Source organism: Solanum stenotomum, chromosome 2, assembly GCF_019186545.1.
Source record: "Solanum stenotomum isolate F172 chromosome 2, ASM1918654v1, whole genome shotgun sequence".
Lineage (NCBI taxonomy): Eukaryota > Viridiplantae > Streptophyta > Magnoliopsida > Solanales > Solanaceae > Solanum > Solanum stenotomum.
Genome location: NC_064283.1, coordinates 68,506,342 through 68,522,628, shown reverse-complemented (window position 1 = coordinate 68,522,628; position 16,287 = coordinate 68,506,342). Strand labels below are relative to the sequence as shown.

Here is a 16,287-nt window from a genome sequence, read left to right as displayed (position 1 = left end):
CGTTGTGAAACTTGTGCGATGCATGTGCACAACATACTATATAATTTGTTTGGGGCACTATTTCTTTTTAATATATAGTTTTTGGGTGCCTTGGTCCTGAAGTAATTGCATGTGCATGTGACATAAAAAATCTTGAATAAATTTAATTTTCTATCCTAACTTTGAATTATTGTTTTAAGAAATAATTAGCTCAATTATTATTACGAGTCTCAGTTCTGTTAAAAAAAATTGATTATTAGACGGAATATATTAATTCAAGCTGGACATATTATTCGAGGGATAATTTCTCATATGGTACTCATTCAATCAATAGTTATAATTTTAGAAAGTTATTTTTTTATTTTAATTTTTTCAACAAAGGAAGTAATTTTATAAGATATTAATTATGGACCTTTTTGGTTTGATTTTTAACTGTTTCTCTCTGGCCTTATTACTCTTGGAAGTGTCCATAGAGTTAATTTTAGAGTAACTTTCACATATAGCAAATATAAAAATTATATTTGTATGTTATAGCTATAGTTTGCATAATTGTGTTCCATAGCAAATTTTATGTTTGCTATGGAGCTTTTGATTTGTATAATTCGCTACAAACATCCAATTTTATACAAATTGTTCAGTTTTGTATAAATTCATTTATACATTGTAATTTGTATAATAAGATCTGTATTTGTATAATTATAAGTGTATAGTACACTTTTCTCTCGCTTTATACAAACACAAACACATTTTATACATTTTATACCGAAATGTATGAAATGGCTAATTGTACACCGAAAATGGCTAATTGTATACCGAATCAGATGACAAAAAAGGGATGTTTACTACAAATTACAATTAAAATAAATTATGACTATAACATTTAATTTGAATTAGTAGTTTGCTATTTCATACAATTTTCCCTTAATTTTATTTACACATTGTGGACATGTTGCTCAGATTGCAAACACAACTGCAGCCAATTTAACATATGACTCTCATGTCACGGTAACAAAAAAGACTTCTACCGTTCGCGCATTACTAAAGAGTGCGAAAGTCTTTATTTAATTTTCATTAGATCCAATATCGTTATAGATTTTAGTGACATTTACAAAGAGTGCTAAAGTGTAATTGTCTCTAGTAATTGCCTCTAATTAAAATAGGAAAAATCTTTTTGGCCAGAATGATATTTTATCTATGTTATTTTACCTTTTAAAACATTTTTACCCTTTCAAATTTAATACCTTTTAACTTAAAAATGGAAAAAAGATCTGTTTATTTTAAAATAAAAAAATATTATAATTTTAAAAATTTTCTGGCCAAATTTTTACCAAAATTTCTGGCCATTTAGCATTTCCCATTAAAATAATATGTTTACCAAAAATAAGCTATTACCAATAATTAACTATCGCATGCAATATAGAAGTCAGGTGGACAATAGGGTAAGTATGTGTTGAAGCAATCATTTCTTTAATTAATGACAAATTAAACATAAAATGAGAGAGTATAATTACAATTGAGACAATTACTTCTTACCTTTAAAGGCGCTTATGATAGCTAGAATAGTCTGTATAGCTGTGAGTATGAGGAGTATGATGGCTGTCATAGTTGAAGCTCCTATCCAAGGATTACTAAAATAATTGTGCTTCAAACTTGCCTTCATTCTGTTCCATGGTTTTTCATCACAATGTTTAACTGCTTCTAAGAATACTTTTCTGTAATAGAAGTTGGAATATGTAGTGACCCCATTTCCGATTTTGTTGAAGAGGCTAGCCACTTCTTTGTCCCCTCCTATCCAGTTTGCTATGATTTTTTGACGGCGAAGCAAACTCGCATCTTGATCTAAGTCGATTAGTTGATCCATAAAAATTGCATAATCATTGAAATATAAATATTGTAAATCAGTTGATTGTTGCTCACAAGCAATGAAATTTCTTGGGAGGGTTTCAGTACTATCTACCACATCAATAGAAGGTATTGTCATCAATCCGCCATTCTCAAACTTTATATCAAATAAACTTATCGTCGTATGATTGCAAATCTAACTCCAGCTTCGGAAAGCTCTGTTGCATTTGGCATGACCTTATTCCACTTGGTGTCATTAATGTCGTTTGACAATTTCATGCAATTCATCGGACATGAAGCAACGTGTACTACTTCAAGTAAATGTTTCATTTCAATATATGTCAGATCACATGAAAAATCGTGTTCCAATGAATATATCCCAAGTTAACAACATGGCTGAACAAAGTGATCGCCAGTTTTTCCAATGGTAATTCTCCATGTTTCGCTGTCATTAAATGAAGCCATTTGAGGACAACGAAAGGAAGTTGGTTTTCTAGTAACAACAAGTCTCGGAGTATTTGATTATATTTGTAATCAACAAAATTGATAATTTTGTCTTCCCCTTTTGGATATATTTCAGAACGCTCTCGAATAAACGCAACCACAAAGCAACCATCAAGCAACAACATTTTGCAAAATTCATTAGTATCGACATCTTCTATATTGTCGTAACACATTAGTAAATCCTCCTTCTCATCCTCCAACATTTTGATGCACGTTTGCACATCAAGCTCCTCTTCTCGTTGAAGAAACCGTTGTAGGTACAATAGTTTGTACTTTTTCATTGGACGAAGTTGAGCATTTTTCCTATGGTAAGGACCAATAGAGACCATCTTTGGTGTATAAGCATCTGGATTTGATTCATGTAGCCGCACATTTACTTTGAATATGGTGTACTCGATTTAAAAGATGATTTGCGCAAATCCTCAAACATTTTATCAAAGATTTGATTTATACTTTTCTTTGTTTGCGACCCTGATGGATCTTCATCATTTGTTTCCTTGATCTGCGTTTAAAAAAGTTGTGCATATATACATCATCGTTTAACAAATTATCTATATTTACCTTTTTCGTTAACAAGACGAATTAAAAAAAAGTAACTTAAAACTGCTTTTTTTTTTTTTTAATTTTAAAAATGCCAACAAGACTTTTAAAACTTACTTCACCCGACATATTTTCTTTACTCCTCCAGACCCGACTCAATTTTTTAAAAAATCCATAAGGTGTAAAACCATAGTTTGTGAATATGTTAGGAATTATGAGGTAGACCTAAAATCAGATGAAAGGAAATAGTCTAAAAAATTCTATATTTAATTGCCAAAAGAAAAGTGGGTTAATGAAATAAAAAACTAAATTGATAGAGAGATACCTCATCTTTTTCCGTTTGGAGAAGCAGTGTGGAGTTTGGTTATCTATTGAGGTAATCTCAATGGAGTGTGCCATCCCTCTTTCTTCAATTCTAATTCCTACAAAAAACACATTCTTTTTAATTTCAATAAAAACTACTAAAATGTCGATAGAATATCTTCTAACAACAATTTTTATGTCAAATACGTGAAAATCAAGCGATTTAAAACTTTATTGTCTAAAACATGTTTATTAGGAACATTTTATACATAATCCAAGTATTCAATAGGTATACTCTTTAGTATAAGTACTTAAAGGAAAAACATCGGACAAATTTAAAGGGCATTTTCTTGTTGCCCTTACTAGTAGTCATAGGACTATATATTCTTGTAGTTTCTTGTTCTTCAATTTTTATTGCTATTTATGATTTCATATAGTTTAATTAGAATATTATTTTAGTGTAATACTATTTTCCTATACTATCGAAAATATATCCAAAATAGCCTCTTTATCTCAGGCAAGGTCTGTGTACACTCTACCATCTCAAACTCCACTTTGTGGAACTACATTGGATATGTTGTGTTGCTGTTGTTATGTAAGAGTCACAACTCACAAGTAGAAGTTAGAACACGATACTAAGTATACTTTCGTAGAATTTTAATTTGATTAAAACTCTCTAAACACTTTTACAAATTTAAAAAGTGATGAATCAAGGAGATATGAAAGACGGAAATAATAAAGTTCTATTCCACTATTTTATTGTAATGTAAAAATATGGAGTTAAACGAAGATAAACAAATTGAAACGGAGGGACTCAAGAACGGAGTCTACTAAAGAAAGATATCAAATATCTTGCAGCTTACTATACTCAAATTGATAGAATACCTTGTAACTCAATAGGTAAGAACTAGTTTGGTTTCAAAATGAGTAGCATATTAGTAGGTTTAGGAGATGGAACTTTAGGTACAATTGAGACAATTACTATATACTTACTTAACGACATTTATCTAGAATGTTGGTTACTAAATATCTATATTATATTATTGTCACTAAATATAATATAGCGATAATTATAGTATTCTCACAAAATTATTTATTTGTTGTAGTGTATTGGATGGGATGTTGTAAAAGGCATTTAAAAATTACCTGATTCAAAATGGACTAGCTGGAGTGTAGTTGAGTTTCTTCTTAAATTCTTTTTCTCTGCTCAACTTTTATGAAGGTGAAGGAATATAAGAGATGGTGAATATAAAATTTTTATATGGGTATACTATATATAGATTAATTTTTCTTTAATTTGTGTAATTGCAAACCTGCCTATATTACTAACATGAAATAGTGTGCATTTTGAGAAAGTTATCTTAGAATAAATAAAGTTTTAGTATCATCGAATAAAGTGTATATAGAGATTACATTTAAGAAAACATATCATAGAATACACTTTGAGTGTGTGTTCAAGCCACTATTTATTCTAAAATTTGAAATCAAGTATAATTGAAGAACAACACTTTTAAGGTAAAACATATCATAGAATAAAATTTTGTGTGTGTTCAAGCCACTATTTATTCTAAAATTTGATATCAAGTATATTGAAGAACAACACTTTTGAGGTGTGTTCAGTATGATGGAAGATTTGCTATTTTTTCTGAAAAAAATTATTTATTTTTAATATTTTATAAATAAGTTGAAAATAAGAAGTTGAATATAATATTTGTATAAAATTTGAGCAAGCACAATTAAGGTCGGCATGGGGGTTAAGGATGTGAGGGTATTGGGGATGAGGAATATGAGATTGGTACATAGGCGTATTCAAAATTTTAATAGGTGCATTATTTTGAAAAGGACGATCTACGATATATTTTCTTAGATTGGAGAGAAGAAACCATTTTGTGTAGTTGATTTTCCTCTTTAAGAATATGATCCAAGAACAATACGCTCCGTTTCACTATACTTGCCTTTAAGGGTGGGCATTTAGTATTCAATTTGGGATTTTCGAATTTTAGATTTGGTAATTCGGTAATTGATAGTTAAAAATAGATACCAACTATCAATTTTTTAAATTTTGGTTCGATAATTCGGTAACCTTTAAATTAAACTTTGGTTTGATATGATATTCGGTAATATCGTGTTGAAGTTATAGCCAACTGTATCACAAAGTTAATACAATTTATCCAATTATTTCTATTTTTTTTATGTGGCGACACGATATAATAGAAGATTAAAAGTAAGAAGGTATTAAAAAATAAAAATTGACACAACTAACAAGTAAGAAGGCATAAAAAAAAAATAAATTACCTCCACTCGTCGTCCGGGCTTTGAGTTATTTATTCTTATTCTCACTCAAGTGATATAGGGAGGGAAGTTCAACATTTTTGAAGAGGAACAAAACATGATGGAGTTTTGTGACTACATAAATGTAACTTAAATATAATTTTCTATTTTAACTTTGAATTATTTTTCAACAAATAATCAACTCAATGATTTAGAGTCTCATTCTATATAAAAAAAAATTAATTATCAGATGGAATATATTANACTTGGTAGTTTCCACCTCTTGTTCAGAGTTGAGACCTGAGATTTGACGGAGGACTTAAAAAACCATCTCCAGACACTTTACACCCAATCATTTCAGATAACACTTACATTCTTTCTATTACCGGGGCTGCTGGCACATACTACAAAGATGTAATTGAATTCTTGAGCAAATCATAGAATGAAACATATTGTAGAAAACTTACCCTTTTGATTTTTTTCCCTTGTTGCTCTTGCTTATCCTCTAGATAATATAGTATATAGTAAGAGGATTGCAAATTTATAATACAAAAACCGATTATTTTTAATTATTTAAAATTGTTATATGTAATGACAACTGGAGTCCAGAAGTGTTCAAAAATAAAAAGTCAACAAGGTATAGTTGTACTAATTGCCGATTGATAATCCACGTAAAAGAAATAGAATCATATAGTTAAATAAATTTCATTATAATAATCATTTGTTATAACAATATTTTATTATAATAATTTAATTTTCTTCGGAATCAATTTTTCATGCCATATTTTACTTTTCTATGACAACATGTTATTTAAAATAACAATGACATTTATTATAGCGGTATACTCTTTGTAAAATTACCCTGTGTAACTATCATACTCACATAATATTGTATTTAGAAAAATTATAATTATGAATATTTCAAGAAAAAAAATCGTATTCAAACCGTACCATCATTTATGGTCATAACTTTATAAGAAAAAACTAGTTGTATTTGTCTTTTTTTACATTCGCTCTTTCTAATTTTCTTATTAAATTGGTTAAGAAATAAATTTTCTTTTTTTGTTGGTACATAAAATCATTAAACTATTTTTGTTTACTTTTATTTATAAATCAAATTTATAATAAAAGTCAATTAATAATATTTTTAAAATTTCATATCGAATTGAATCAACACAAACAAACAGGTTTTTCTAGTACATATTCACGTACTAAATATCCTAATTAAATTCGTCTTTGATAATTGAAATTGAAGGAGAGAATGAGAATTTGAGGGTAAATTTGTCTAACTATTAACTATTATAAAATTGAAGGATAGAATGAGAGTTTCTTTTAAGTTAAATTTGATGAAAAATATATTTTAAAATATTAATTAAAATTTATATAATTTGATTTTGAAAAAGCAAAACATGTTAATGAATAATTAATATAACAGGAAGGAAGTACTAGCTTGAAATAAATTTATTCAATACATATTTTTTGACGACAGGAGCATTTCTTACACTTTTGTGACGAAAATTTATCTTACTTGCAAATTATTATTTTTGTTCAGTTTGAAGAAAAAATGACGCAATTAATATATATTCAAGTTATAGATATTTGTGTGGCTATAAATCATCTTATTAATGGTAAAATTAGAAGTTTAAAGTTACATTATTTCTAACTAAGCATGACGTTCTTTTCGAATGGACTAAAATTTAAAATATACCACATAATATGTCCATTGTAACATCTCGCTAATTAAAAGAACTAGAAAGAGCAAAAAATTGGAAATAATCATTTTAGGAAAGAATGGAAAATCTAGAAATTTGTCAAGTTGTGTTAAGTTTGGGTTTTTGGTCAACTTCAAACGACCATAACTCCTAGCTCAAAATGAGTTAGGTGTGCTTCCAGATACCTTAGGAAATATCTTGGAATTATCTTTCCAACGCCGCCGAGTTTACGCGATTCCGAGTTCGTATGAGTGAGATATGCCCTTTGGAAGTTGGGCTGTTTGGATAAGAAAAGTCCAATCCGAATTTTGGAAAGGTGTTTTGGTCTTTTCCATACCCTATTATTTTAATTTCGTTTTTGGTAATTAGTTGGGGGTCTAAACTGAACTTGGTCAGTTTACGCTTTACAATATTGAGTTAGGGTTTTTAGAGAAGAGAAAAGAAGAGAAAAGAGGAGAAGAAGCAAGAATCGTCAAATTATCTAAGCTAAGATTGTGGATTTCGTCAAGGGGTGATCCCTACGAGGTATGTGAGACTTTCATAGCGTTGTGTTCGTTCACCCACGCGCCAAACATGTTTAGTTTAGGAAAATTCGTTCTAAAAAAGGTTGAAAGTTTGATGTTCTTCATATGTATTCTTGAATTTGTTTTCGTTCTTGAATTGGGCTGAATTGAGAAGTTTATGAGATCTTTACGTCGAGTTTTAGAGTTGTTTTGAGTTAGGTTCTTAGGTACAAATGCTGGGTATCTAAATCTAAAGAGAATTTGAGAAAAAATAGTCGAGTTTAGGCAAATTGGGACTGGAAAATGAAGAAGGAAAAAGTTGGGCGAATCTGGGCAGTGGGGCCGCATCGTGGACCTGCTCCTCAGATTTGAGAAAAGTTGCTTTGCGGAGCGGTCACGGACCGTTCTGCCTCAAAAGTTATTTTCGCGACCAAATAATTAAATACATCTCCGCGTCGCGGACCTGCTTTCAAACAGTGATTTCTTGATCTTTTCTCATGTTTAACTACCTACAAACACTCCTACTAAACATCATGTGATCGTTCCTATCACAAATCACCATCCTTGAAATATCCATAATCCAATTCAAGGAAAGTTAAGAGTCAAGTCAAGAGAAGTCAAGAATCAAGTTAAGAGAAATTCATAAAGTTTTCAAAAGTCTTTTACAAACGTTTTAACGTTGTTTTAAGACTTAAGTTTTAAGTTAAGCAAAGAGTAAAGAGTTGAGTTCATTTCTTCAAAGATTATACGAGAACTAAGTATTCCCAAGAGTTTAAATATTTTCAATTTTGAACAAGAAAGGGAAACACCAATTTCCAAGAGAGCTTTTAAGCTAAGTTTTGAGTAATTATTCCAAATCAAAGAAAGAGTTTTGTTTTTACAAACACATGAGCTAAGTACATTTTGGGAGTAGTATTGAGCATCGATATAGGGACACGAGGTCATAATAACTCAAGTCTCCATAAACCATGTAGCCATCATGGTTGTAAAGGATCATACTTTTTAGATGACTCATTAAGTGCTTTTTAGCATAGACTAGTGGATCCACTTAGTTAAAGCATTCTATATGACGGCAAAGTATAGGATAGTTCTGGCAGCGTGGGCAATATGCTGCATCACCACTTAGGCTCATAGTGGTGGTTGTCGGTTAGAGAATCTCCCACAGTATTATATTACTTTTATGTAATTGAGTTGTTATTGTATTTCTTTAAATACATTGAGTTGTCATTTACTATTTTAAATGCTTTGTATAAACTGCACCCTTATTGTTGTTTTTACTTTGCATTGAGTTGAGTTATTCTTGAGTTGAATAAAGCCAAGGTAAGTGTTCCTTTTAGATTATTTTCAAGCATATGTTATGTTTAGCATTCCAACTCGCATACTCATACATTTAATGTATTGATGCTAGTTGGCCTACATCGTCTTATGATGCAGACATAGGTAATCAGAATCAACATCCAGCGCCTCGTTGATCCAGTTGAGCACTTAGAGTCAGTTGGTGAGCCTCCTAGCTTTCCGGAGGATCCTTTTTATTGCTTTCAGTATTTTAGTTCATTAGGATGTTGTGGGTCTTGTCCCGGCGTCCATCTCAGTTATTTAGAGGCTTCATAGATAGAGTAAATTGATGTTAGTTTATGAGTCTTTACTTTCCCTTTTCAATTAAGTTAAGACTTGAGTTGCCACTTTAGCCAAGTTGAATGTTTGACCTTTAAACTTTCTAAGTATTTTATTAAACAGTTGAGTATAGATGCATTGAATCCTTGTATTTATGCTTTTAAGTTTCTCGCTGAGTAAGTAAGCAAGCCAGGCCAAGGGTTCGCTTGGACTCAAGTGCTTGCTATGTCCCGGGTGTAGGCTCGGGGCATGACAAACTTGGTATCAGAGCATATAATTTAAGAGTCATCGGGAGTCTATGAAGTCGTGTCTATAGAGTCTTAGTTATCGGTGTGAAGCGGCCACATCTATAATTAGGAGGCTACAACATTTTAGGAACTATCTCAATTTCTTCATACTCATTTTGTGCGATAGAGTTCATCTCTATACAGTTTCTTTCTAACTCGTGCTTACATGTAACCGATTGTGAGCTGGCCTATGGTCGAGAGTGTCTTCATGAGGTGTTTCTTTCCTCGTGAGCTAAGAGAAGCAAAACGATGGTTGCTGATATGAGGAGCAGGATGAGTTTATTCGTTGTTGGGTTGACTCGTCTGTCAAGTAAGGAAAGTAAGGTAGCCATGCTAATAAGTGACATGGATATAGCAAGGTTGATGATCTATATTCATGTCACGCCCTGAGTTTACACCCTGGGCGGGACCGGCACTCGGAGACCATTGCTGGCCCCAAACGAACCCTTGGCCTGGCTTTCTTAACTCAGCGGAAACCTAACTCAACAGAATAACTTCATGCAAAGAAAGTCATAAGACAACTTAACTGATACAAAGCTGGCCAACAAGGCACCTTGGGTCTCAAAATAGGATATTTACATATATACATAGATAAGAGACTCAACGCTAACTGACTAACTGTCTATGAAGCCTCTAAATACTGAGATGGATGTTGGGACAGACCCCGCAACACCCTAATAAAACAAAACTAAGAACACAAAATAATTGAGTCCTCCGAAATGCAAGGAGGCTCACCACTAACTCTGGAGTGCTCAGCTAGATCAACGGCGTGTTGGATGCTGATCCTGGGTACCTGTGTCTGCATCATAATAAGATGCAGGCCAACATGCATCAGTACATGGAATGTACGAGTATGCGAGCTGGAAACTAAGCAACATAGGCTAGAAGGAGATCTGGTAGAAACTGAATAGTTTACCTGGCTCAACTCAACTCAACCTGACTGACTTCTTTCAATATAAGGCAAATTAAAACAAGTACAATATAAAGAAAGACTGTTTAAAACCTGCTATAAACTCTGTGTGTATACAAAGATACAATAAGCCTGAGATGTATATAAAAATACAAATGAACTGATGTATATAAAATACAATACTTTCTGTGTATGAAAATACAATAACTGCTGTGGGAGTTTCTCTAACCGACAACCATCACATGAGAGCTATAGTGATGATACAACGATCGACCTCACGCTGCCAGAGCATCTTATACCCGGCCAAAGGTATAAGACCTGAACTGCCTAATGGATCCACTAGTCTATCTGGAAAAGGATTCATCTAAAAAGTATAATCCTTTTCTACCCATGGTGGCTAATATGGTTCTATGGAAACTGTGGGTTCTTTGAACGCTCCCTCAATTTGGTGCTCGATACTACTCCTAAAAAAATGTACTAGCTCTTATGTTTTCAAAACATATTTCTTCCTGCTGATATGAGATAATTACTCAAAAACTAGCCCGAAGGCTCTTTGGAAATCTCAGTTTCCAACCTTGTTTAAATGTAAAAACATTTCTTTAAAACTTCTTTGGGAATACATAGTTCCCTAATAACTTTGAGAAATGAACTCAACTTTAAACTCTTTACTCAACTTGGAACTCTTGACTCTTTACTCTTTTACTTGACTTGCAACTTGAGCCTTAGAATGAAGTGAAAACGTTCAATGAAGACTCTTGAAAAGCTTGGAGGGCTTGCTTGAACTTACTTCTTAACATTGCTTGACTTGACTCTAACTTCACCTTAGCTTGATACTAACTCGCCTTGAATTGAATTTTGAATTCAAGGTGTATGATCACACGCATTTAGATGAGTTCGGGATGTTTAGAAACACTTTGGGGTGTTGGAATCAACTAGGGAACATAGGTATAACACCTAGGAACATGCATGAGAAAGTGTGGAAAGAAAAGGAGAACATAGTGTCTTTGGCGCTCTGCAAGGCACGGAGCGCCAGCCCTCAAAGCTCAGAGGGCACCTGCTGGTGCTCTGAGAGGCGCGCCGCCCCAAGGGCTGGACTTCAGAGTCCCCTTTGGGGCGCGCTGGCAGGCGCGACGCGCCAACCTCTTGCCGAGAAACTCCGACTTTTCTTTCTTGTTTTGCCAACTCTAAATCACGCTTTCTTCAATGGATTCAACCCCAAACACTAAGGATCATAAAATCACTCAATATACTTGAGATTCAACTCAAATACACAACCACAACATATCCCACAACCAACAATAACTTCAACAACACAATCAACAACATCAACAACACAAACCAACAACCTCAACAGCACAATCCAATCTTTTCTCAATAACAAAATGAGTTGGTGTGTGGGGGAAAGGATCAACCCATCACTATGAACTCACATACCTTGGTAGGGATCACCCCCGACGAAAACCCACGATGATCTTGACGAATCTTTGCTTGATCTTCCCTTTCTCCTCTTGTTCTCCTCTTCTTCTCTTCTTCTCCTCTTCACTCTCAAGAACCCTAACTCTTTCTCTTTTAAAATGGGACAAAAATGATCCAAAATCAGCCTAACACACAATATAATCCCAAAAGAAATGGCTAGGGAAAAGACCAAAATGCCCTTAAAATTTCCGGACGGATTCCCTGCCAACTGCCCAACATTCAAAGGGCATAAATCGCTCATACGAACTCGGAATTGAGCAAACTCGGTGGAGTTGGAAAGATCATTCCAAGGGCTTTCCAAACATAACCGGAACTACTTCTAAATCATCATGAGCTAGGAGTTATGACTGCTCAAAGTTGGCCAAAACTCATTGATTTTCCACACTTAACCAAATTTCCAGATTTTAAATTTTTTCCAAAAATGACTATTTCCAATTTCAAGTTTTTTCATAGTTATTTCAAATTTGCGGATGTTACAGTTCAGCAGGTTGAGGAGGAGAAGCTGAGGGATAAGAAGGAATTCAGGAATAAGAAAGCTAAGACAGGAAATGAGTCCGGGCAGCAAAGAAGTAATGTTAACCGTTCGTCCTTTCAGCAAAAGCAAAAGGGACCTGCTCTATCATCTGCTAGTGCACCTGCACCCAGAAACAAATGAGAGTATAATGGTCAGAATTCGTAGAACTTTAGAGCTAGACCTGCGCAGTCTCAAGGTAGTGTGGCACAAGGAGGTAACTGGGCTCATGTATGTGCTAAGTGTTGTAGAACCCACCCAGGTAAGTGTTGCGATGGTTCCACATATTTTTTCAAGTGTGGACAAGAGGGTCACTTCCTAAAAGATGCCCCAAGAACCGACAAGGTAATACGAATTAGGGCAATAGAGCCCAATCTTCATCAGTTGCTCCACCAGATAGGGCTACACCTAGATAAGCTACTTTCGGTACTGGTGGATGATCAAACCGCCTCTATGCGATCACTAGTCGTCAAGAGCAAAAGAACTCTCCAGATGTTGTCACTGGTACAATCAAAGTCTTTTCTCTTGATTGTGCTTTGCTAGATCCAGAAGCAAGTTTATTTTTCGTAACTCCGTATATTGCAAAAAAATTTGATGTTCTTCCTGAGAAACTTTGTGAACCCTGTTGTGTTTCTACACCTGTTGGGGAGTTTATTCTAGCGAAGCGAGTATATGTGATTGTGTCATTTCCATCAATCACAAGAACACCATGGTTGATTTAGTTGAGTTAGACATGGTGGATTTTGATGTCATTCTAGGTATGGACTGGCTTCATGTCTGTTATGCATCAATAGATTGTAGAACTCGAGTAGTCAAGTTCTAGTTTCCTAGTGAACCAGTTATAGAGTGGAAAAGCAGTTCAACAGTGCCTNCATTCTAGGTATGGACTGGCTTCATGTCTGTTATGCATCAATAGATTGTAGAACTCGAGTAGTCAAGTTCTAGTTTCCTAGTGAACCAGTTATAGAGTGGAAGAGCAGTTCAACAGTGACTAAGGGTCGTTTTATTTCGTACCTTAAGGCGAGAAAGTTAGTTTCCAAGGGGTGTGTCTATCACTTAGTCCGAGTTAATAACTCTAGTGTTGAGCTACCTCCTATTCAGTCAGTTCCTATAGTAAAAGAGTTTCCAGAAGTCTTTCCAGATGAATCAAATTGTTGGGTTTGAAAATATCACGGCATCATTCAGAAGCTTACAACTGCAAATAATGTTTGGGATAAGTCAGGTGACAACTAAAATTAGAGAAAAGGCTCAAATATATCATCGAACTTTGAAAAAAAGCTCATCTATGCGTGCATCAGTTAAAAGTTTGGCTTATCTATGCCATTTCCGTTTCAGAAAAGGCTCACTCATACCATTATTTGTTAACTGAAAACAATTTCGATTTTACAAAATTACTTTTTACATGTGGTCTATGATTCGGCCACACCATTAATTAAATCATTTTTTAAAGAGAAAAACTCAAATATATCATCGAACTATGAGAAATGGAAAAAAGTTCATCTATGCCATCTGTTAAAAGTTTGATTCATTTATACTATTTTAGTTAACAAATAGTGGCATGGATGAACCATTTCTAAACCAAAAATGACATAGAAAACAAACATATCCATATTTGTTGATTTAAAGGGTATAAATGATGAAGTTCAAAATGAAAAAGCTAAATATAGTCAATACTTTCAATCTCTTAACACTATATTGTAAATCTTGCACAATATTTTAGAATCTCCAAATGCATCTCTATATATAGATCCCAAGCAGTCCCAATACTATAAGGAAAAAAATTCTCCTATTCTAACAAAATGGTGTAACAGAAAGGAGGAATAGAACACTATTGGACACGAAAGCAAATTTACCCATCTCCTTCCGGGAGAATGTGTTATTGACTGCAACCTACATATTAAACAAAGTGACTTCTAAGAAAGGACACTACCCAATGTTGGCGTATTTTGCCATTGCAGAAAATGAATCAATTGGAAGAGAGCGCTACAATTTTATGCAGGTTTGTAACATGCTTATATTGTTTTGCAGTTACTTTGAATTTTAGATCTTAATATGCTGGCTTGCATAAGGCAGGTTTTTAACTGCTTTTAATGTATAGTTCTGTGTTCTATTCACCGACTAGTTAATGGAAGTTGCTGCTTTGATGTTAAGGACTATAGGTTGCATTGCAGAACAAGTTGTAGCATTTCTTGATGCCCTTTTTTGTGTAGAGTCCTCTTTCAGTGAAAGTATTTAGCCATTCAATGCAAGGTTTTCTAGTGATTTTTTAGGATTCGACTACCATGTGTTACATTGTGCACTTAAAGGATGCTCAAGAGTGATGGCTTCTTAGACGTGGCTAATAAGTTACTAAATATAAAGACTAAGACTCATTTGAGGAAACTAAGTAACTAAATATTCAGCAATAGCTTTAGAAAGATCGTTACAAAAAGGTTGTCACATATTTGGCGCAAGTCTATAACTCCTTAGCGACCCAAAATACGCACATACTTCGACGTTTTATGCTGTATTGTACTCTTTTGTGGTACTCATCTTCATTTTCTGTGTAGTTGTACCTGGGAATTTCGTTCCGTGAGTGTCGAAACAAAGTGATGTTTTTTTTTGTATAGTTTGCTCTCTTTTCTTTTTTACTTCTGGGAAAAGAAAGCATATTTGGTTTTGATCAAAACAGAGGGATTTATTGCATTTTCATATGCTTGTGTGGAGTCATGAGTTAAGTGTTTGTTCTCTGGTTAAATAATGGAAGTTTTGTCCAGTTTTTAGCCCAAGAAAACAAACATATCCATGTTTGCTGATATTAAGGGTATAAATGATGAAGTTCAATAATAAAAAAGCTAAATATAGTCAACTTGTTTGTTGGAAATCAAGATAACAGAAAGATATGAACTCTAATGTGGAAGGAACATTTTTTGGAAAGGAAGAAAACATGAAGTCCTTTTGACTGAAATATTCAAAAATAGAGTTTTTTGTGAGTATATACTAGGTGGTACAACCTTCCTCAGGTAGAAGTTTTGAAAAATGACTATCTTGTGAAAGTCTTAACTACTGTGATGTAGAGCTCCCGTTAGACTACCTGTTTCTCTTCTTGTTATTCTTAGAGGTTATACCTTGTTAAACACAACTTCTTTTGCTATGTTGCCACTTAAAAAATTTCAACGGACAGAGGTTGTTCAGAAAATATAAAGAAAGGAGACTTCTCCCCATTGTATACGTTTTCGGAAAGGCTACAGTAGACATGCAGTTGTCATGAAGCTAGTCGGATTCTCGACTTAATCCCACTTGTGAATGTTTGCATGACCACCTGTTGAATGCAATAATTTTTAAGCTACTAATCTGGAAGGCCAACCACTTCCTGAATATTTCAGTGTCGATGGAAGCCTTAGCTGTTTCATGGAGAAGACAAAATCTTCCTGAATATCACAAATTTATTTGATGTATATATGATGTTCTGTGAGTATGCGTCCTTGATTTTGGTCTTCTACGATTACTCACAATCCCATATTTACTTGTGCTTGTGCAGAAAATGCTTTTGCCTTGTGGTCTTCCACCTGAAAGGGAAGACGATTAAGAGTTGCAACAGATAGCACCCTTTCAGACTCAGACCTCTGTCAAGCCTAAAACTTTGCTGCTTTAATCTCCAGTTCATAACATGTAAGGTTGATTTGATATGAAAGATTTGACTTGTATTAATCTGAGTGATCTAGCAAAAGCACATTTTGAGTTGTATTTTCATGTTCAACTAAGATGCATATACATTTCAAGTTCATTAGTTGTTTTTTCGTGCTCAAGTGCCTAAGAGAGTGGTCAAACATCGAGTAGCTGCTATATAGTTGTG

The 16,287-nt window shown here is 33.7% G+C and overlaps 1 protein-coding gene and 1 pseudogene across 1 annotated transcript in view; one reads left to right on the top strand and one right to left on the bottom strand.

Moving 5' to 3' along the window:
- LOC125854578 (putative UPF0481 protein At3g02645) overlaps positions 1 to 1,960 on the bottom strand; it is a 6,488-nt pseudogene extending 4,528 nt beyond the window's left edge.
- LOC125854618 (uncharacterized protein At4g14342) overlaps positions 1 to 16,183 on the top strand; it is a 24,891-nt gene extending 8,708 nt beyond the window's left edge. The window contains exon 3 of the mRNA XM_049534203.1: positions 15,973 to 16,183. Within this exon, the coding sequence (XP_049390160.1) occupies positions 15,973 to 16,020 (48 nt within the window). The 3' untranslated portion in view covers positions 16,021 to 16,183. The remainder of the gene's footprint in view (positions 1 to 15,972) is intronic.
- The last annotated feature ends 104 nt before the right edge of the window (positions 16,184 to 16,287 follow it).